This window comes from Suricata suricatta, chromosome 1, assembly GCF_006229205.1.
Source record: "Suricata suricatta isolate VVHF042 chromosome 1, meerkat_22Aug2017_6uvM2_HiC, whole genome shotgun sequence".
NCBI classification, from domain to species: Eukaryota; Metazoa; Chordata; class Mammalia; order Carnivora; family Herpestidae; genus Suricata; species Suricata suricatta.
In genome coordinates this window covers 33,974,674-33,999,124 of record NC_043700.1, presented here as the reverse complement: position 1 = coordinate 33,999,124, position 24,451 = coordinate 33,974,674, and the positions used below count along the sequence as shown (strand labels likewise).

The 24,451-nt window shown below is 34.5% G+C and overlaps 1 protein-coding gene across 1 annotated transcript in view; it reads right to left on the bottom strand.

Annotated features, from left to right (window-relative positions):
• ADAM32 (ADAM metallopeptidase domain 32) overlaps positions 1-24,451 on the bottom strand; it is a 157,329-nt gene that overhangs the window by 40,908 nt on the left and 91,970 nt on the right. The window contains exons 13-14 of the mRNA XM_029936316.1: positions 18,058-18,150; positions 16,644-16,839 (exon numbers count right to left, since the gene is read on the bottom strand). Coding sequence (XP_029792176.1) covers positions 16,644-16,839; positions 18,058-18,150 — 289 coding nt within the window. The remainder of the gene's footprint in view (positions 1-16,643; positions 16,840-18,057; positions 18,151-24,451) is intronic.

Genomic DNA, 24,451 nt, shown 5'->3' with positions numbered 1-24,451 from the left:
CAAATAAATTTATTGGCTGAAGCTGCAGTCTCATCAAAGGTACAAGTCGTCTTCTGAGCTCATTGATTTTTGGCAGAATTCAGTGTCTTTTTGTAGCCATAGCTTCATTTGCTTACCATCTGGCAGGGGTTGCTCTTGGCTCCTAGGAACCTCCCCCATATCCTAGTCACATGGCCTTCTCACAATGTGACAGTTTATTTCTTCCAAGCCACCAAGAGAATCTTCCTGACATCTCCCATCTTTTAAAGCACTCACATAATTAAGTCAGGCTCACTCAGAATGATCTTCCTTTTGCTTAACTCAAAGGTCAGTAATTATGGACCTTAATTACATCTTCAAAATTCCTTCATCTTTACTATAAACTATAATCATGGAAATGACATTCCATCACATATTCACTAGTTCTGCCCCAACTCAAAGGGAGGGGGTTAATCCAAAGCCTGAACATTAGGAGAGTCTTAAATTTTCATGGAGCCAAAAAGACGCTAAATCACAAAGCTATCCCCGCAAAAAATAGCAAAGCTGGAGGCATCACAATTCTAGATTTTGAGTTATATTACAAAGCTGTAATTATCAAAACAGTATGGTACTGGCAAATATTAGTAAAAAAAAAAAAAAGACATAGGTCAATGGAACAGAATATAGAACCCAAAAATGAACCCACAACTATATGGTCAATTCATCATCAACAAAGCAAGAAAGAATATCAAGTGAAAAAAAAAACCAGTTCCCTCAACAAACAGTGTTGGGAAAACTGGACAGCAATATGCAGAAGAATGAAACTAGACCACTTTTTTACACTACATGCAAAAGTAAATTCAGAACGAATTATAGACCTAAATGTTGAAAATGTCATAGTAACTACTTTCTAGATATGTCTCCTGAAGGAAAAGAAACAAAGGCAAGAATAAACTATTGGAGTTAAATCAAAATAAATAGCTTCTGCACAGTGAAAGAAACAATCAACAAAATTAAAAGGCAACTTACAGAACAGGAGAAGATATTTGCAAATGGCATATCTGATAAAGCGTTAGCATCCAAAATCTATAAAGAACTTACCAAACTCAACACCCGCCCCCCAAATCCAGTTAAGAAATGGGCAGAAGACTTGAATAGACTTTTTTTCTAAAGAAAACATCCAGATAGCTAACAGATATATGAGAAGATGTTCAACATCAATCATCAGGGAAACACAAACCAAAACCACAATGAGATACCACCTCATACCTGTCGGAATGGCAAAACTTACAACACAGGAAGTAACAGGTGTTGTTGAGGATGTAGAGAAGGAGGAACCCTCTTGCACTGTTGGTGGGAACACAAACTGATGCACTCACTGTGGAAAACAGTATGAAGATTCCTCAAAAAGTTAAAAATAGAAGTACCTTGTGATTTGGCAATTGCACTAGTTATCTACCCAAAGAATACAAAAATACTAATTCAAAGGGATACGAGCACCCTGATGGTTATAACAGTATTATCTATACAATCCAAATTATGGAAACAGCCCACGTTTCCATCAATTTATTAATGTATAAAGTAGTATATATGTATATATATAAACAATGGAATATTACTCATCAACAAGAAAGAATGAAATCTTGCCATTTGCAATGAGGTGGATGGAACTAGAGAATATTATGCTAAGCAAAATAAGTCAGTGAAAAAAAATACTGTATGATTTCACTCTTATGCAGAATTTAGGAAACAAAAAAAATGAGCAAAGGGGAAAAGGAGAAAGAGAGGCAAACTGAGAAACAGACCCTTAACTATAGAGAACAATTTTCTTTATGCCAGAGAAGAGGCAGGTAGGAGGTGGGTGGGTTAAATAGGTGATAGTGATTAAGGAGTACACTTCTTGTGAACACTGGGGTACTGCATAGAACTGCTGAATCACTATATTGCACACCTGAACTAATATGCTAACTAACAAGAAATTAAATAAAAATTTAGAGAAAAAAAGAATTCTGCCCAACACAGCTACTTTCTCTAAAATGAAACTTGCTAAGCCCAGCTGCCTCATCTATAAAAATAAACAGTATCTACCTCAATGGATTGTTATGAGAATTAAGATGATGTTTATTTAGCCACTGTGAATTCCCATCTAATCCTTCTCCATTTTCCTTTAGGATCAAGAGGGTTTCTCTTGTTTACTTGCTCCTTTCATTAACTACATCTTCCCCAACATCCTTCTTCTCTCTTTGCCATTTCCTAATTCTCTTTTCACCAGTTTTAAGCATTGGTCCATCAAAGGTGATTGTATGATACCATTAGGACAGGCAATGTTATTTCTAAGTATTCACAATGTTTAATCAGTTCACTTGTAAATCTGAGATACTAGGTCAAGAATACCAATTCATGACTTGTTTAACACCAAGATATTATCCAGGGCAAGTCAGAAATTGGATAATTCAATACAGTTTGGAGAGATAATATAAAAATTGTGTTTAGTCACAGAATACAAACAGTTCCAAGCTTACATTTAAACTTAAGATTTTTTTCAGATTTATGATGGTGCAAAAGCAATACACATTCAGTAGAATCTGTACTTCAGAATTTGAATTTTAACCTTTTCCTGGGCTAAGTAGTATGATACTCACTTGTGATGCTGCGCAACAGCAGCAAGCCAACAACTCCCAGTCCTCCACATGATCATAAGCATAAACAACAAATATACTTACAACCATTCTTCTTCCATATAACTACTCTGTTTTTCACTTTCAGTATAGTATTCAAAAAATTACATGAGATAGTCAATACTTTATTATGAAATAAGCTTTGTGTTAGGCAATTTTAACCTATTTAGGCTAATGTAAGTGTTCCTTCTGAGAACCTTTAACGTAGGCTCATCATAGCCTAAGTTATGATGTTCAGTAGGTTAAGTGTATTAAATGCATGGTTTATCATGACGTAACCCCATCATAAGTGGAGAAATATCTGTTGTAAATTAAATTGTCTTAAAAGTAATGTTTTTCATCTAGCTTATTTTTTTTATTAGTCCATCTTTTGCAAAGGTACCAATGAGCTTTATATTAATTTCTCTACTGAATGCATCCTTCATTAATGTTAGGGACTTTCTCTCAGACCAGTCTGGGTTTTCCAGGGTAAGATGGAAACACCAAAAGGGTACCACTTTGCAAATGTGAAGTCACATGTCAATATGCCTCCTCATATCCAGTATATTGACTAAATCAATAAAAAGTATCTGTCCTTCCATAGTCCAAATAGTGTATTTAGATTCCCTACTATACCCTATTACCAAATGCTATGAGGTACAATTAAATAGTAAATAACACGGGCATAGGTACTTGTGCATGGCTAGTATTGGGGCAATAAATGTGAGTATTGGAAAATTATTGCAAATAATTTAGGCAATCCTCATAAATAGCACTAAGTATTAGGAAGATTGAGGTTATATTCCTTGACTGCAATTAGAAACTACTGGCTTATGTTTCCAGTTAGATGAAATAAAAGGCCACACCCTCTCAACTAGAATAAAGGGAGCCAATGAAATGTTAGCTAAAATTTTAGCTTTCATAACCTGACATCTATCTCAATTTCATCTTTGATTTAACATATTCTGATTTGCCCCTAGACTTCCTTATTTCCAGTTTTGGGGACCATTAGTCAACCAGATGTTCAGGCCAGAATAGCAATCTTCCTTGATTCAGGCCAGAAGAGGAATCTTTCTTTTTTTCCCCTCACTACCTGCCTCTATAACCTAGTCCAAGTCTTATTGACACTATCTCCTAAATATAGCCAAGGTATGACCACTTCTTACCTTCTCACTGGCTACAACTCTAGTTGAGCTATCACCAATTCTCTTCTAATATTCTATAACAGACTTCTAAGTGATTCCCTGCTTCTTTCCACTCCCTAAAAGAGTGCACTCTCCATAACATAAATCAGTGATTTTTTAAATCATATATTAGTCTCCTACTTAAATATCTCTAACAGCTTCATATTACCCCAAGGATAAAATCCAATTTCTTACCATGGTCTTTACTCAGCCTGGTTTACTACACTTCACCAACACTCTTCTTTTTAATGTCTACTGCCTGAACGCTTCACTGGACTATAACCTCCATAACAATAGGAATCTTTTTTTTTGTCTTGTCCATCACTGGGTTTCCAGTGCTAGAAGGGTAGTGCCATACCTAATTAAAGTTTAGATAAATATTTATTGAATGAATAAAAAAATCAACACCTTGGGTAATTATATCCCATGATCATTCTTCCTTATGGAGTTTGACACCCAAAATCAAGACCTCCAATATTAACCATATCTATTCTCTTTGAGGCAATACAGATTTCTTTTTAAGTTTATTTATTTATTTTGACAGAGAGAGAGTATGAAAAAGGAGGGGCGAAGAGAAGGAGAGAGAATCTCAAGCAGGCTCCGCATTGTCAATGCAGAGACTGATGTGGGCCTTAATCCCATGAACTGTGAGATCATGACCTGAGCTGAAACCAAGAGTCATATGCTCAACTGCCTAAGCCACCCAGGTGCCCCAAGGCAATAGAGATTTTTAAAGATTAATATTTAAAATAAACTTCTTAGTGATCTTTTCTCAATTATATTTCCAATGTCACCTCACTAATTTCATATTTTCTGTTTTGTGAATGCCTAATTATTTTTATTAAAAGAGGCAATATCAATACTACACTTTTCAAAGAATTTGCAGATAGAACCAACTTAAATTTTCCACAAATGATGCGAGGAAAGAGTAGAAATCTTTTCCTCGTGGCCTCTAGAACAGTCATGAGCTATTTAAGATAAGTAAGCCTAAACTTACTTGTAGAATCTGCAGCCCCTTGATCTATAATTCTTTTCCACCTTTAATAAACTATAGATTACTACTGTACCCAACTGAATTGATGGAAAAATAGCCATTCTAACAAGTCCAAAAAGTCCATAAAAATTATGAGACAAAACAGGCAGATTAAATAAAATATTACTTATTACACTGGCATTGAAGAAAGAAATATAAGTAGTTTATCTCACTTTCTTTTGTTTTCATTTATGATTACACTCCAGCTTCATTTTTCCATTTCTTTGAGGCCCACCTTTCTCCACATGATCAAAAGCATAGCTGTCAAAAACTCTAGAGATTTACATATGATAGTTTTGAGTACTTAGAGGAAAAGTTCTCCTGTTTAATGGTCCAAAATTCCAGAAAAGAGACTCAGAACTTCCTCAACTCCCTTAACATGAGTCAGATGATCACCTTAACATGGACCAACTGTATCAAGGTTGAAGAGTACTGCAATTGGACCATATCTGGTTAGGTAGTCACTACAGTATAAACTAATATGAATAAAGGTATTATCAGACCATACTATAAAAAATAATAAGATATTTTTCACAGTAGCCATGTGAATACTGAGACAGTTCCTAGAAAATGTTACTAATAAAATCCCAAGATCTCTACAGGAAAGGATGAATCTAGAAGTTTACTGTAAAATCTTGCTTATTATCATCAATTAAACAGTTTATGATATCCAAATCTATACTGATATCTGCCTCTGTATATAAACTTTGGCACTCCTAACAAACATGACTAGTTCAAGGAGTACTGTGCTATCATAACTTCTAATGATTAATGTTAAGCTAAAGAGAGAGGAAAGATAGCACAGAAACTGGCAATTTCCCCCAATATCCATGCCCTCTTTTTTCCATTAGTGACAGAATTTTCTTATTAATAGCAAGGCAACAGACACCAAGCTAAAGAAAACATTTCCCAGACTCTTTTGCAACCAGATGTGGTTATGTGACTAGATTCTGGCCAGTGGAAAATCAGCAGACATTATATATGCAAAACATCAAGTTAATATCAGCAAGTAGAAGCTAACTACAGTTTCATTTCCTCTTTTCTTGATTCCATGGACTACTATAAAGATTTTCTTGTGGGAAGCCACCTTCTACCAGAGACACAAGGGGTTGCTAAGCAAGAAGAAAGACCACAAGTTCCTGGAAAATGTCAGTAGGGCAAAGCTACTGAAATGTGTTTGACAACATGCCTACCTCTCAAATATGATATGAGAGAAATAAAAACTCTTTGAACCACTGTATATGTATAGTAACAATTTATTTTTCAACTGATAAAGGGAATTGCCACTGTGGTAAGCCAAAACATTTTAGAAATGGGTGTCTCATACAAAATATATCACACCAGATGCCACACATCACTAGTAACAGAAATATACTGATCCATACAGAGTTCCAAACTGAGCCAGTGTTCAGAGGACCAGTGGGAGACCAGGTAGCCAGCTCATCCTATGTAAATACATTTTAGGAACTGGGAAGTTTGGAATACTGAGTTAAGTGAGATCACTATTAATATATAAAATTTGACAGACACTTTATAAGCAATCCATTACCATTCATGAGGTCACACACACTAAGAACAGCTGAATAACCACTTTGAATAACTGCACCGTACATTATGTAACTCCTAAAACTTCCTAATGATATTTTCATTTTTATAGACTCTATCATAGCACAATTTCTTTGTTTCCAAGATACTCCATTTTACCTCAGATAAATGCACAAGTACTGTCTTCCAGTGGCCACTGTTCCTATATTCCTTCTATCACACCAACACGTTTACCACTTACAAAGAACTTTTCTAGGGGCCAAAGGCAGTAGAGTATCATCTATACTAGAACTTAAAATTTGTGACAGATTTTGAGTCTGGGAGTTTGGGGCAAATATTAATTAAATGAATGGACTCCCTCTGAATACTAACATTCACAGAATAATTTATGGTAAGGAATTTCTAAGGCCTTAATTTCTCTTATTAAGATTATCATACACATTTTACCAAGAAATTAACTAGGAAGATCTACTAAGCTAAAGACACACATTTACTTCTCTTCCACTTAAAAAAATTCTATTGATGAGAAGAGTTAAGACGGTGGAGGAGTAGGGGGGGGGTCCAAAGCTTGCCTCGTCCCTTGAGCACTGATAAATAAATATAAAATCCTTCAAAAAACTCAAAAAATTGATCTGAGGGCTGAAAGGACAAACTGCACATCTACAGGTAGAAAAATGGCCTTGTGGAAGGTAGGAGCAATAGAGAATTAATTTGGGGGAGAAAAGAACTGCGAGTGCTGTGGAGGGGAGGAAATCCTGTTCATGTGAGAGGACCAAGAGAGAGAGAGAAAGGGAGACAAAGGCTGAAAGCGTGTGCAGGGGATTGCACAAGAAAAACTCTTCCCTAAAACCACTAAGTGGGAAAAGGAGAGGGGATGACCACCACAAGTTTTTATAAGTAGCGAAGCACAAAGTCATGTTTTAGAAGTCCATGCCAACATAGAGTCATGCCTGGAGGGCTTAGTGGTACTCATCACTTGGAGGGGAAGGAGGCCAGAGACCGGCAAATGGGATGTGTGGTCTGAGGATCCCATGGGTCACAAAGGGAAAAACAGTTCCCCTTTTTGGAATGCATTTTGGAGTGGTGGCACAGCCTCTCCAGGGACAAAAAACATGCTGCAATGTTTGCTAGCATATTAACAAAGACATCAGCGGAGGGCAGCAATCTTTGGTATCAGGTTTTTGCTGTGCTCTACCACCAACTCCAAACCACTGTACAGTCCAGCGACCATTTTCTGGGATGAACTGCCACAAGCCACAGTGTAGCAAAACACTCCCCCAGTTTATCCGTCCAGATCCACATCATGTGGGTCCCTAAAATTTGGAAGTTTGAAACCCAGCCATACCCGAGATAAAACACAGGAATACTATGCTGCCTAGCAGCCAGACAGCTCAAATAGAGACCTAATGAAGGCAGGGATTTGACAGAAGCTTGCTCTTCTGTGAGAGCTTCCTTAAGACAGCAGAGTGGTGCCATTTCTTCCCCATCCATCAGCACTGACCCACGTCAGTCAGCAACACAACACCACCCAATGGAGGCTGGAGCTGTTTACACCAAGCCACACTCATTGAGCCCTGCAGGTGAATCTCTACTATGCCAAGTCCACTTGATAATCAGTGTAGCAGGCACCTCTCCCAGAACACCAGCACAAACCCCTCATAAAAACCAAGTCTACTTATTATAGAGTGTTGCAGAGTATCAGATCTAGGGAAAATAGGGTCTAGCCTCTTTTTTTGGATCTAGCTTCTTTTAACAAGAAGACCAATACACACCTAGTTAAAACTTGATCAACAGTGAACAAGGCCCAAACACCCCCACTGCAGGCAAAGAGAAACTCTGCAAAGGATTGATGTGAGGGAAGGAGCAGCCAAAACACAACAGTAGAATGCATACTCTGAAACACCTCCTGAAGGACCAGGCCCAAGGCAATAAAGGCCCTTTTATCTATCTATCTATCTATCTATCTATCTATCTATCTACCTATCTATCTATCTATCTTTTCTTAAGAAAGCCATTACTATCAGGAGGAGAAATATAACTGACTTTCCTAAAAATCACACACACACACACACACACACACACACACACACACACACCAGTGACTTAGACAAAATGACAAGATGGAGGAATTCACCCTGAAAAAAAGCATAGAAAGAAGTAATGGCCAGGGATTTAATCAATACAGATATAAGAAAGATGCCTGAATTTGAAATTAAAACAACAATTATGAGGATACTACTTGGGCTTGAGAAAAGCATGGAAGACACTAGAGAATCCCTTACTGCAGAGATAAAAAACTAAAAACTAGTTAGGCTGAAGTTTTAAAAAAACAACTCTGAGATTCAAGGTTGAATACAATGACAACTAGGATGGACGAATCAGAGGAATGAATCAGTGATAGAGAAGATAAAATTATGAAAATAATGGACCTGAAAAGAAGAGAGAAAGAAAAATAATGGATCACGAATATAGACTTAGAGAAGTCCGTGACTCTATAAAGGATAATAACATATGTATTATAGGGTCCCAGAAGAAGGATAGAGGGGGAAAATGTGCAGAAGGTTTACTTTAAGCAAACTAGAGCAGAAACCATCTCTAATCTGGAGGATACAAGTATCCAATTTCAGGAGGCACAGAGAATTCCCATCAAAATGAAAAAAAAGCAGGCCAACATCAAGACGGACTGTAGTTTAATTTGCAAAATACAAAGATAAGGAAAAAATCCTGAAAGCAACATGGCAGAAGAAATCCCTAACCTACAAGAGAAAATATTTCAGGTTAGCAGATCTCTCCACAGAAACTTGACAGGCCAGAAGGGAGTGTGATGATACATTCAACGTGCTGAATCATCATTCAGAATAGAAGGAGAGATAAAGAGCTTCCCAGACAAAAACTAAAGAAGTTCATGAACCTAAACTAGCCCTAGGAGAAATGTTAAAGAAGACTGTTGAGTGGGGGGAAAAGGCCCCAAAACAACAAAGTCTAGAAAGGAACAGAAAACATACCCAGAAACACCAACTTTATAGGTAAAGGCCCTAAATTCATATCTATCAATTATCACTGAATGTAATTGGACTACCTGATCCAATCAAAAGACACAGGGTATTTGAACGGATTGGATAACAAGACCCATCTCTATACTGCCTACAAAAGACTTATTTTAGACGTAGTGTCATCTGCAGATTGAAAGTGAGAGGATGGAGAACTCTTTATCATGATAATGGATGTCAAAAGGAGATTTTTAACACCCCACTTACAGCAATGGACTGGTCATCTAGACAGAAAATCAATAAAGAAACAATGGCTTTGAGTGATACACTGTACCACATGGACTTGACAGATATATTTAGAACTTTTCATCCTAAAGCAGCAAAATATACATTCTTCTAGTGCACATGGAGCATTCTCCAAGACAGATCACACACTGCACCACAAAACAGCCCTCAATCAATATAAAAGAATTGAGATCATATCATGCACACTTTCAGATCACAAAGCTATGAAACTTGAAATCAACCACAGGAAAAAGTTTGGAATACCTCCAAATGCATGGAGGTTAATGAACATCCTATGAAAGAATGAATGGGTCAACCAGACAATTAAAGAAGAAATTTTTAAAAATATGGAAAAAATGAATATGAAAACATAATAACCCAGACCCTTTGGGATGCAGCAAAGGCAGTCTTAGGAGGAAAATACATTATAATCCAGGCCTATCTCAAGAAATAAGTAAAATCCCAAATACAAAATATAATAACACACTTCAGTGAACTAAGAGCAGAACAGCAAAGAAAACACTACCTCAGCAGAAGAAGAGAAATAAAAAAAATCATAGGAGAAATAAATAATATAGAATTTTTAAAAAACACAGTAGAACAAATCAGTGAAATTAAAAGTTGGATTTTTGAAAAAATAAACAAAATTGATAAACCTCTAGCCAGGCTTCTCAAAAAGAAAAGAGAGAGGATCCAAATAGATAAAATCATTAATGAAAATGAATTTATTACAACCAATCCCTCAGAAATACAAGCAATTATCATAGAGTACTATGACAAATTATATGCCAATAAACTGGACAACTGGAAGAAGTGGACAAATAATCATCCACACACTACCAAATTACTAATCACCCACACACTACCAAAACTCAAATGGGAAGAAATAGAAAATTTGAACAGACCCAGGATTATAAAGAAATTGAATTAGTTGTCAAAAATCTCCCAACAAATAAGACTTCTGGACCAGATGCCTTCCCTGGGGAGTTCTACCAGACATTTAAGACTGACTTAACCCCTATCTCTCTCAAGTTGTTCCAAAAATTAGAAAGGGATGGAAAACTTCTGGACTCATACTATGAAGCCAGCATTACCTTGATTCCCAAACCAGATAGAGACCCCACTAAAAAGGAGAATTATGGGCCAATATCCCTGATGAAGATGGATGCAAAAATTCTAAACAAGATACTAGAAAACCGAATTCAATAGCATAAAAAGAATTATTCAACATTATCAAGTGGGATTCATTCCTGGGCTGCAGGGTTGGATCAATATTTGCAAATCAATCAATGTGATACAACGCATTAATAGAAGAAAGGAGAACCATATGATCCTGTCAATGGATACAGAAAAAGCATTTGACAAAATATAGCACTATCTCTTAATAAAAACCCTCAGGAAAGCTGGGATAGAAGTAACATACTTAAACATCATAAAAGTCACATATGAAAAGCCGACAGCTAAAATCATCCTCAATGGGGGAAAAACTGAGAGCTTTCCCCCTGAGATCAGGGACATGACAAGGATGTCCACTCACCACTGTTTAACATAGTGTTGGAACTCCTAGCATCAACAATAAGACAACAAAATGAAATAAAAGGCATCAACATTGGCAAAGAAGAAGTCAAACCTTCACATTTTGCAGGTGACATGATACTCTATGTGGAAAACCCAAAGACTCCACCATAAGACTGCTAGAACTGATCCATGAATTCAGCAAGGTCGTAGGGTACAAAATCAATGTACAGAAATCTGTTGAATTTTTATACAATATAATGAAACAATTTTATACAATATAATGAAGCAACAGAAAGAGAAATCAAGAAAGTGACCCCATTTACAAATGCACCAAGAACCATAAAATACCTAGGAATAAACCTAAACCAAGACATAAAAAATCTGGATGCTGAAAACTATAGAAAGCTTATGAAGGATATTGAAGAAGACAGACAAAAATGGAAAAATATTCCATGTTCATAGACTGGAAGAATAAATACTGTTAAAATGTCAATACTACCCAAAACAATCTACACATTCAATTCAATCACAATCAAAATTATACTAGCATTCGTCTCATAGCCAGAACAAACAATCCTAAAATTTGTACAGAACCACAAAAGACTCTAATAGCCAAAGTAATATTGAAGAAAAAAACCAAAGTTGGAGGCATTACAATCCCAAGCTATAATCATCAGGACAGTATGGTATTGTCACAAAAACAGACAGATAGAATAATGGGATAGAACAGCGAACTGATAATTGGACCCAAAAATGTATGGCCAACTAATATTTGACAAAGGAGGAAAGGTATTCAGTGAAAAGACAGTCTCTTTAGCTACTAGTGCTGGGAGAACTGGACAGCAACATGTAGAAGAATGAAACTAGACCATTTTCTTACACCATACACAAAAATAAACTCAAAATGGTTGAAAGACCTAAATGTGAGACAGGAAACCATCAAAACCCTCGAGGAGAAAGCAGGCAACAACCTCTTTGACTTAAGCCACAGTAATTTCTTACTCAACACATCTCCAAAGGCAAGGGAAATAAAAGCAAAAATGAACTATTGGTACCCCATCAAGATAAAACCTTCTGCACTGGAAAGGAAACAATCAACAAAACTAAATGGCAACTGATGGAATGGGAAAATATATTTGCAAATGACATTTTTCGTAAAGGGCTAGTATCCAAAATCTATAAAGAACTCACCAAATTCCACACTTTAAAAACAAATAATTCAGTGAAGAAATGGGCAGAAGACATGAATAGACACGTTTCCAAAGAAGACATCCACATGGCCAACAGACACATGAAACAATGATCAATATCACTCATCATCAGGGAAATACAAATCAAAACAACACTGAGATACCACCTCACGCCAGTCAGAGAGGCTAAGATGAACAAATCAAGAGACTATAGATGATGGTGAGGATGTGGAGAAATGGGCACCCTCCTACACTGTTGGTCAGAATGTAAACTGGTGAAGACACTCTGTAAAATAGTGAGGAGGTTCCTCAAAAAATTATAAATATAACTACCCTATGAACCAGCAATAGCACTGCTAGGAATTTGCCCAAGGGATACAGGAGTGCTGATGCATAGGGGCACATGTATCCCAATGTTTACAGCTGCGCTTTCAACAATAGCCAAATTATGGAAAGAGCCCAAATGTCCTTCAACTGATAAATGGATAAAGAAGATGTGGTTTATGTATACAAAGGAATATTACTTGGCAATGAGAAAGAATAAAATCATGCCACTTACTGCAACATGGATGGAACTGGAGAGTATTATGCTAAGTGAATAAGTCAGAGAAAGACAGATATCATATGTTTTCACTCATATGTGGATCTTGATAAACTTAACCGAAGACCATGGGGGAAGGAAAGGGAAATAAAATTACAAACAGAGAGGGAGGGAGGGAAACCATAAGAAACTCTTAAATACACAGAACAAACTGAGGGTTGATGGTGAATGGGGGAGAGGGGGAAAATGGGTGATGGGCATTGAGGAGAGCACTTGTTGGAATGAGCACTGGGTGTTGTATGTAAGACAGTTTGACATAAATTATACTTTAAAAAAAGAATCAGACACCATAGTCAAATGGTATTTACCTCTAGAATGCAAGGATAATTCAACATATGCGTATCAATAAATATAATACATCACATTAACAGAATGAAAGATAAAAGATCATAAAATCCTCTTAAGAAATATAGAAAAAGCATTTGACAAAATACAACACCATTTTATGATAAAAATAATCAACAAGTTGAGTATAGAAGGAACATACCTTAACACAATAGAGGCCACATATTATAAACCATATCCAACATCGTATACAATTGGAAAGGTTGAAAGCTTTTTCCCTAAGATCAGGCAAAAAACACATTCTCATTCATACCACTCCTACTCAACATAGTACTAGAAGTCATAGTCAGAGCTGTCAGGGAAGAAAAATAAATAAAAGGCATCCCAACTGAAAAGGAAGAAGTAAAACCGTCTTTACAGAAAATATAATCTTATATAGAGAAAGTCCTAAACACCCCACCAAAAAGTTGTTAGAACTAATAAATTTGATAATTTTGCAGGTTATAAAATCAACATACAGAAATCAGTTGAATTTCTATCCACTAACAACAAAAGAGCTAAAAAGTAATAAAGATAATACTACCATTCCCACCAGCATCAAAATCAATAAAACACTTCAGAATAAATTTTACCAAGTAAATTTGAGGTTCTACCCTGAAAACTACAAGACTTTCATGAAAAAATCTAGTAAGATACAAAAGAAAGCTATCCTATATTCATGAATCAGACAAATTAATAGTGTTATAATGTCAATACTACCCAATACCATTTATAGTTTCAATGCAATTTATATCAAATTCCAATGGCATTTTCCATAGAAATAGAAAAAAATCCTAAATTTTGTTGGACCCACAGAGATTTTGATAAGCCAAAGCAATCCTGAGACAGAGTAAAACTAGAGGGACACAATTCCTGATTTCAGTTATACTCCAAAGCTGTAATAATTTTAATAGTATGGTACCAATATAAGTATAGACATAGACTAATGGAACAAAACAGAGAGTCCAGAACCAAATCTCCATGTATATGCTCAACTAATATTTGATGAGCAGGCCAAGAATCCTCAATGGGGAAAGGAGAATCCATTCCATAAATGACACTGAGGAAACATGATACTCATATGCAAAAGAATTAAAATAACCCCTAGCTGACACAACTCAAAAAATTATTTTGAAATAAAGATTTAAATGTAAGAACTGGCACCATAAGAATCCTAGAAAATTACATAGGGAAAAAGCATTAACACTGATATTGTTTTTGGCAATGACTTTTTAGATATGACACCAAAGCACAAGTAACAAAAGTAAAAAAATAATAAGTGGGACTTCCTCAAACTAAAAGACTTCTACATAGCAAAAGAAACAATCAAAAAATGAGCAAATTTTATGGGACGGGAGAGAATATCTGGAAATCATGTATCTGGGTAAGGGCAATTTCCAAAATATATAAAGAATTTGTAAACCTCAATAGCAAAAACCCAAGCAATCTGATTTAAAAATTTAAAAACAAATACAAAATTTTTCAAAGACAAAAAAAACAGCCAACAGGTACATGAAAATATACTCAATATACCACTAATATCAGAGAAATGCAAACCCAAACCAAAATGAGATAACTCCTTACAACTTTTAGAAATACTCTCATCAAAAACTCAAGAAATAACAAATGTTGGTGAAGATGTGGGGAAAATGAAACACTTATGCACTGTTGGTGAAAATGTTTATTGCTACAACCACTATGAATAAGCATTACATAGGTTCCTCAAAAAGTTAAAACTAGAACTACAATATGATCCAGCAATCCATTTTTAATCCAGTTCATGTACAAAGGAAATGAAAACAGGATCCTGAATAGATATCTGGCACGCTCATATTTATGTCAGCATTATTCACAATAGGCAAGATATGGAAACAATCTAAGTGTCTATCAATGATGGATAGGGAAAGAAAATGTAGTATTTATATAAAATGAAATGTTATTCAGTCATGAGGAAGAAGCACCAACATGGATAAACTTGTTGGCATTATGCTAAGTGAATAAGTTAGACAAGGGAAGACAAATGCTGTATTACTTATATGTGAAATTACTTTAACTCATAGAAACGGAGAGTTTGGTGGTGATTACCACAAGCTGGGAGGTGGGGGAAAGAGAGACATGTTTGTCAAAGGGGACAAATTTCTAGTTACAAGATGAATAAGTTCTGGAGATCTAATGAATAACATGATGTTTATACTTAACAATACTGTATTATATATTGAAAGTTACTAGGAAGGAAGATTCTAAATGTTCTCACTGCAAAAAGGCAATGGTAATGATGTGACATGGAGGTGTTAGCTAACAATATGGTGGTAATAATTTTGCAATTATAAGCATATCAAATCAACATGTTATACACCTTAAAATGACACGATGTTATATGTCAATTATTTCTCAATAAAGCTGGAGAGTGGGAATGAGGGTCAGGATGGACTTATACCTAAGACCTGAACCTGTAAAAACTACTAGAAGAAAATGGGAAAAGCTCTTGAATACTGGTTTGGGAAATAGAATTTTAGATATTACACAGGAGCACAGGCAACAAAAACAAAAATAGACAAGTGGAACTGCATCTAACTATAAAACCTCTTAATAAAAAAAACAAACAACAGAGTGAAAATGAGACCTGCAGGAGAAATAATTGCAAACCATGTAGTGATAAAGGGTTAATCTACAAAATAATGTGATAACTCATACAACTTAATAGCAAAAACAAATAGAGATAGCAAAAGACCTAAATAGACATTTTTCAAAAGAAGACCTACAAACATCCATCAGATATGAAAAGGTGCTCAACATCACTAATCATCAGAACCACAACTCACACCTTGTAGGAGAGGTATTGTAAAAAAGACAAAAAAATAATGAGTGCTAGCAAGTATGTGGAAAAAGGGGAATCTTTGTACACTTGTTGGGAATGAGGTGGGTACAGCTGTTATGGAAAACTATACATAGACTCCTCAAAAATTAAAAATAAACCACATTATGATGAAGCAATTTCACTTCTCAGCATATAAACATAACTAATATGTTAAGTACCTTGATTGTGGCAATTATTTTACAAAATTATTTCACAAAATTACTTCAGCAAAACATTAATTCATATACTTTAAATATGTATCTTTGTCAGTTGTGTTTTAATAAATTTTAAAAAATAAAAATATAAATGTTAAACTGAATAATTTAAATATATAGATGGAATTTAAATTATACATATGTGTGTAATATATAATTATACAATGTATATACATATAATTGTATATAAATATAATGTGTATATAGTTATATATATTTGCCAATTATCTTGGTGTTAATAAAAATATTAAGGACCAGCTATGTAGATTTCACAAAACAATGTTACCTTTTCCAAATGTGACCTCACACAGTGCATCTGTATCGTGGCAGTCTCCACTATAACACAAAAATTTTTGTTTACATACATGTCCATTATGTATAGTTATATCAGGTTGACATTCTGGTGAACTTCCATTACAAAACTCAGGAATATCACATTCACTATGTGCTGCTTTCCTACATTCAACACCTTGTCTTTCAATCTAATAGAAATTAAAATACAAAACATAAAACATCACATTTAAATTGTTTATCAATATTTATTTCAAGACTTTTCTATTTCAAAATTAATTATATTTATTTTTAAATTTGTTCATGCTTATTTACTTTTAGAGACAGAGCATGAGCAAAGGAGGGACAGACAGAGAGGGAGAGAAAGAATCCCAAGCAAGCTCCACACCACCAACGCAAAGCCGTACACAGGGTTTGAAACCACAAACTTGAGATAACGACCTTAGCTCAAATCAAGAGTTGTATGCTTAACCAACTAAGCCATCCAGACACCCTAAAATTAATTATATTAATTAATAATTACTCTTTCTTATGAATTATCCTACAGTTAATTAACACTTTCAAATATAGAATTCTGAAACAATCTTAAATGGGCATCTATATCATATATCTTAATTCATGACTTCAACCTGACACCAAAAAGATCACAGAGGTAAGAGTATAACCACATGATAAGATTCTAGAAAAAAAGAAAATAAAACCGCATCAGTCAAGGATACTCAAGAATGCAGAACTCATGGTAGGTAATAGACGGATTCTCATATAACAAATTTGTTATAAATATAATGGAGGAGCTAATAAGGAAAACGGGACAAGAGTCAAGATCTTCAACATATAGTCTAGTATGTGATCTTTATATCAAGTGATCTTTGAATAAATAATACCTTTGTAGTTTAAACTTTGTGCTAATGTAGCATTTGGAAAATTCTACTTCTAGTTATTTTCATTATTTATCTATTTATGGGAAACTTCTGTGTCTTTCAATTACATACCTAGAGATACCTATCAAAACTAGTAATAATATTTTATTTATAAAAATATAAATATTGGATAGATTTAAAAGTTCCTCTTAATGGAGATCTTCTGTATTGAATAATCTTATGAAAACTCTCAATCAAATTTTAAGAGCAACAGCATAAAGTTAGGCAGAATAATGGCCATAAGAAGGAAACTTGAATATCCAACTAAGGTTCACAAAATCAGAAATATGATTCTGAACTTAGTATCTTTTTCTTTATTTGAAAATTCATTTATTTTTAAGCTTTTATTCAAATTCCAATTAGTTAACATAAAGTATAATCTTAGTTTCAAAAAGTTCATTTATTTTTACTTACCTCTATAGTTCTAAATGTTTTAAGATACCTAAGACATGTTTCTTTATATATTTGGAAGATATTAATAAATCTTACTTGACAGTTCGTGCAGCATAATCCTTTATCACACTGTGCTGTTGGTTTCAGTCTACAAGTTCGAAAATTACAACAGCTCTGTGGTCCACATTGCTATTAATAGAATAGTAGAATTAGTAGAATACACAAGTAAAAACACATTATGATAATAATATACATTTTCACACAAACTATATTTTCAGGGCTTATTTTTTGAGCTTTGGGGAAGAATAGGAATGTTATCAACATTTATAGCTTTACATCTCTAAAATATTAAAATACTAAAATAAGACTTTCACTTCAGGTCAAAACAGAGTACTGGTACCCCAGCAACTCACACTCAACTAGAAAACTAGGGAAAATGTATGAAACAACTTTTTTCAGAAATTAGAGAATAGTAATAGAGAGTAGAATGGTGGTTAATCATGTCTGGAAAGTGGAGAAAAGGGGGAGTTATTGTTCAAAAAGTACAAATTTTCACATAAGAATGAATTAGTTTTCAGAATCTCCTGTATAGCATGATGACTATAATACTGCATTATATGCTTGAAATTTGCTAAGAGGATAGATCAAGTGTTCTCAACACATACAAAAAAATGGTAATGGATACATTAATTAGTTTGATTGCAGTAATCATTTCAGGAGGTATACATATATCAAAAACATCATGTTAACATCTTAAAAACGTACAATTTTTATTTGTTAATCATACTTCAGGAATCTTGGTGGGGGAAGGTGTGTAGTGTTTAGGCCTACTGTAAAGTTAGAACAGTCCCCAAAACTGCCCTTAATTCTTACACCAAACGTTCAGTGGATTTCCAAAACCACTCTCAGATTTGATAATTAACCAGAAGGACTCACAGAACTCACTGAAAGCTGTTAACTCACAATTATGGTTTATTCTTTGGTAAGGATATAAATTAAAATTCGCCAAGAGAAGAAGCAACTAGGACAAAATCTAGGAGAAACTCATACTGCCTCCACCCCACAGAATTACAGACACAACACTCCTACAAAATTGATGTGTGACATTTCCTAATTTATTCTATCAGGCCAGTGTTACTCTAATACCAAACTCAGAGACATTACAAGAAAATTATAGACCAATATCTCTAATAAACATAAATCCAAAAATCCTCAACAAAAGTTAGGCAGTAGAATCCAACAATGTATGAAAAAAATTATACATGCCAACTAACTGGAATTCATTGCAAGTATGCAAAGCTGGTTCATCATTTCAACATCAATTAATATAATCTACTGTATCAGCAGACTGAAGAAAAAACATTATATGACCAAAATGACTGACGTAGAAAAAGCATCTGACAAAACCCAAATTCACCTAATGAATTATACAAAATATGAGCAAACTAAGAATGGAGGAGAACTTCCTAAATATGATAATGAATATTTAGAGGAAACTTACAGCTAACATCTTATATGGTTAAGAAACCATAAGCTTCCTCCCTGAGATGAGGAAGAGGGCAGGGATGCTATCTGTCACCACTCCCTTCAACATCTCACTGGAAGTCCTAGCTAATGTAATAAGACAAATGAAATACAAAATATATAAGTTGAGAAGGAAGAAAAACCTATTTTTCCATAAATTATGCGATTAACTATGTAAAGAAAATCCCAAATAAATTAACAAAAAGCAACAAAAACAAAAATCTCCTGTGACTAATAAGGAGATTATTATAGAAAGACTTGTGAATACAAATATAAAAGGTCAACTGTTTTCTTGTATATGAACAATGAAAAATGGAAATTTGAATTTAAAAACACAATGTCATTTATATTAGCACCAAAACAGTGAAGTAATTGTGAATAGTTCTAACAAAATCCACAGAATCTGCATAAGGAAAAACTATAAAACTGATGAAAACCACTGTTATTTTCTCAATATTGTCAAGATGTCAGTTCTTCCCAACTTTACCTAGAAATTGATATAATTCCAACAAAATTTCCAGTAAGTTATTTTGTAGATATTGACAAATTGACTCTAAAGTTTATATGGAGATACAAAAAAATGCAGAATAGTCACATATTACTGAAGAGGAGAAGGAGGAAGAGGAGGAGGAAGAGGAGAATGAGGAGAAGGAAGAGAAGCAGGAGGAGGAGAAAAAAATGAGGAAGAGAAGGAAGAAAACTGAAGGACTGACAACACCCAACTTCAAAACTTACTATAAATTACAATGACAGTGTAGTATTCACAAAAGAATAAACAAAGGGATCAATAGAACAAAGTAAAAAAAAAAACCCAGAAACAAACTAACACCAATAATAAATTTTTAACAATGGAGTAAATGCAGTTCAATGGAGAATGGATAGTCTTTCCAATATATGGTGCTAGAACAACTGAACATTCATAGGGAAAATAATGACTATACACTGACTCTACACCTTTTACAAAAACGTAACTCAGAGTGGATCATAAATTTAAATGCTAAATGCAAAGCTGTAAAACTTCTAGGAGAACAAATTTAAGAGAGTAGATCTCATGTGAAGTGCTCTTCCATGATAAAAATAATAAACATATAAATAAATAGGAATAATACTAATCCTAAACAAATTCCTTCAGAAAGTATTGAGTAAAGGGAGTACTTTCCAACTCATTTTATGAGTTCAGAATTGCCTTGATGCTTAAACCAGACAATATTACTAGAAAAGTCTGCAGACCACAATCCCCTTGTGAAGATAAGTGGTGTAATCCCAAACAAAATATTAGCAAATTAAATCTAGCAAAACATATACAGAATAACCCAAATGAAGCTAATGCCAGAATGCATGGCTGGGTTAGCATTCAAAAACCAACCAGTGAAATGTACCATGTTAACTGTAAAAAGAAAAAAACCTCACACGATCAACTCAATAGACACAAAAATAAGACACTGGACAAAATTCAACACTAATTCTTGATTTGAAACCCTCAGCTAACTAGAATGTAGAAAGAAACTTCCTCAACATTGTAATGGCATCTGTTTACCAAAAAAAAAAAAAAAAAAAAGCTTTTATCTAACATTATATTTAATGGTGAAAGTCAGAAAACTTCCCCCCCCCCAAATAAAAACAAAGACCATCCTCAACATTTCTAATCAATACTAGATCTAAGGTAAATTCAGAAGTCAGTTGTATTTTTTATACTAGCAATGGGTAATTGTTAAATAAAATTTTAAAACAATGCTACAGAAACAACTATAGAAAAACTAGATAAATTAAAGAAGAGACAAATAAGTGGAGATATACATTCTGTGCAGAAATTGGCAGACTCAATTTTAGTAAAAAAACATAGTTCTCCCAAAACGTATGTCCATACATCATGCCACACAATTCCAATCAAAGTTCCTACCTTCACATGCTAGTTTTCCAATTTATATCAAAATACAAAGATCTTAGAATAGTAAAACTATCTTGGAAAATAAGAACAAAGTTGGATGATTTACACTATCTGATTTCAAAATTTACTGTGAAAATACATTAGAACAGTGTAAAACTGGCATAAGTATAGTAATTTATTTTCATAAGAGTGCTGTTAATACAATGGTGAAAAGATAGTCATTTTAACAAATATTACCCCCCAAAAATGATATTCAAATGGAGTGTAGTGAATTTCAACCAAAATCACCTGAAACACAAAACCACGCTCAAAATGGATCACAGACTAATTGTGAGTGATAACTAACACTTATCATAGGAAACATAAGAGAAAATATTCATTACCTTAAGTGGGCAAAGATTTTTAGGACACAAAAAGCATTACCATAAAAGAAAAAAATGATAAACTGGTCTTCATAAAAAATAAAAAGTGTCTGCCATTCAAAGATATTGCTAAGCAACCAGAAAGGTAATACACAGACTGGAAACAATATTTGTGATATGAACATGTCTGACAAAGGACTAGTATCCAGCCTATAGGAAAAAACACTTGTACAAAACAATAACAAAAAAACAAATTAATGGCTAATAAGGACATGAAAACAAGCTCAACATCATTACAGTCATCAAGAAACTACAAATCAAAACCATTGTAATGGCTAAAAATTTAAAAGGCAAAGGCTGAAACATCACAGTTTGGTGAGAATGTGGGGGAAATAAAAGTTTTATTTATCATATGACCCAGCAATTCTACGTTTTAGGAATCTGGAATAATGGCTCCCTACTATTAACTCAAATATATCTCAGCAGGTGAATGAAAAAACAGATTATGTTATATTTAAACAACCAAGTATAACACAAAATAAAAAGGAAGGAATGACTGTGACACAAAACAATGTTGAGTGAATCTCAAAAACACAGTATTGAAAGGAAAAAGCCAGACACAAAGGATATGTGCTGTATAATTCCATTCATATAAGTTTCTAGGTCAGGCAAAACTGACAATCTGAAGTTTCCTAAGGAGGCATCAAAATCCCAGATTTCAAAATATTCTACAAAGCTATCGTAACCAAAGCAGTATGGTACTGGTACCATGGTACCAAAAAAGGCACGTAGATCAATGAACCAGAATACAGAGTTCAGAGCTAAACCCACACTTAAATGGGCAATTAATCTATAACAAAGGAGACAAGAATATAAAATGTGGAAAAGTCAGTCTCTTTGACATATGGTGTTAGGAAAACTGGAATTACATGCAGAAGAATGAAACTGGACCACTTTCTTACACCATACACAAAAATGATCTCAAATTGGATTAGGAAACTACATGTGAGACTTGAAACCATAAAACTCCTAGAATAAAATAGATGCAGTAATTTCTTTGACATAGGCATAGAAACTTTTTTCCCAGTTATGTCTCCTCTGGTAAGGGAATCAAAAGCAAAACTAAGCCACTGAGACTGCACCAAAATAAAAAGCTTCTGCATGCTAAAGAAACCATCAATGAAACAAAAGGTAGCCTACTGAATGGAAAGACGTTTACAAATGCTATATCCAATAAGGGTTAGTATCCAAAATATATAAAGAACTTCTATAACTCAACACCAAAAAAAAAATACAGTTAAATATTGGTAGATCTGAGGAGACATTTTTCCAAAGAAGACATGCAGAAGCCAACAGACACATGAAAAGATAGTGATCACTCATCATCAGGGAATTGCAGATCAAAACTACAAAGAGGCATCCCCTTACACCTCTCAGACTGGCTGAAATAAAAAACACAAGACATAACACGTTGGTGAAAACATGGAGGAAAAAAGGAACCCTCATGCACGGTTTGTGGGAATGCAAATTGTTGTAGTCATTGTAGAAAATAGTATGGATGCTCAAGCAATTAAAAATAGAATTATCATACAAATCTGTAATTCCACTACAGGGTATTTACCCAAAGAAAACAAAAATATGAATTCCAAAAGATACATGCACCCCTACGTTTATTGATGAATAGACAAAGAAGATGCAGTATGTAGATGTAATGGAATATTACTCAGCCATAAAAGAATAAAATCTTACCATTTGTGATAACATGGATGGACATACAGGATATAATGGTAAGGGAAATAAGTCAGTCAGAGAAAGACAAATACCATACAGTTTCACTCAAATGTAGAATTTAAGAAACAAAATAAATGAACAACAATGATAACAAAAAGACCAAGGTAGGGGGGGATGGTGGTTGCTAAAGGGGACTATGCAAGGGAATGGAGAGAACAGATAAAGAGAATTAGAGTAAACTTACTCTGATGAGCACCAAGAAGTGCATAGAATTATTGAATCACTATTATTGTGGACCTGAAACTACAGTAACACTGTATGTTAGTTATATAAGCAAGCAAGGAAAAAGAAAGAAAGAAAGAGGAAAGGAGGGAGGAAGGGAGGAGGGAATAGAGAAAGAATGAAAGAAAGAGAGAAAAGAAAAGAAAAGAAAAGAAAAGAAAAGAAAAGAAAAGAAAAGAAAAGAAAGGAAGGAAGGAAGGAAGGAAGGAAGGAAGGAAGGAAGGAAGGAAGGAAGAAAAAGAAAGAAAAGGGAAGTGAGGAAGGTTGAAAGGAAGAAAAGAAAAAAGAAGGAAAGAAAAAAGATAGATGATAGATGATAGATAGATAGATAGATAGATAGATAGATAGATAGATAGATAGATAGATAGAAAAGGAAAAGAAGGAAGGATGGAAGGAAGGTGGGGAGAGCTGCCAGAAGAGCTGCCCGGGGAAGAGATGTGTGCCCTGACCTAAGATCAGCCACCTGCAGGGCTGGACAGTGTTATCACTCCCAGCTCAAGGCCAGAGACAGCTTGGCTGGACTTTCTTATCGGCTCCTCAGACGCTGTGCTAAAACTGCAGCTTTTGTTTTTTCTTTACCCTAGCCCCTTCACGTGACCCTGTTTCTTAGCAACTGACCTGTGCTTTCTGCTCTTTATAAGATGCTTGTGTTTTCTCAATAAACTGAGGCTTGATCAGAAACTTTGTCTTGCCTCCATTCTCT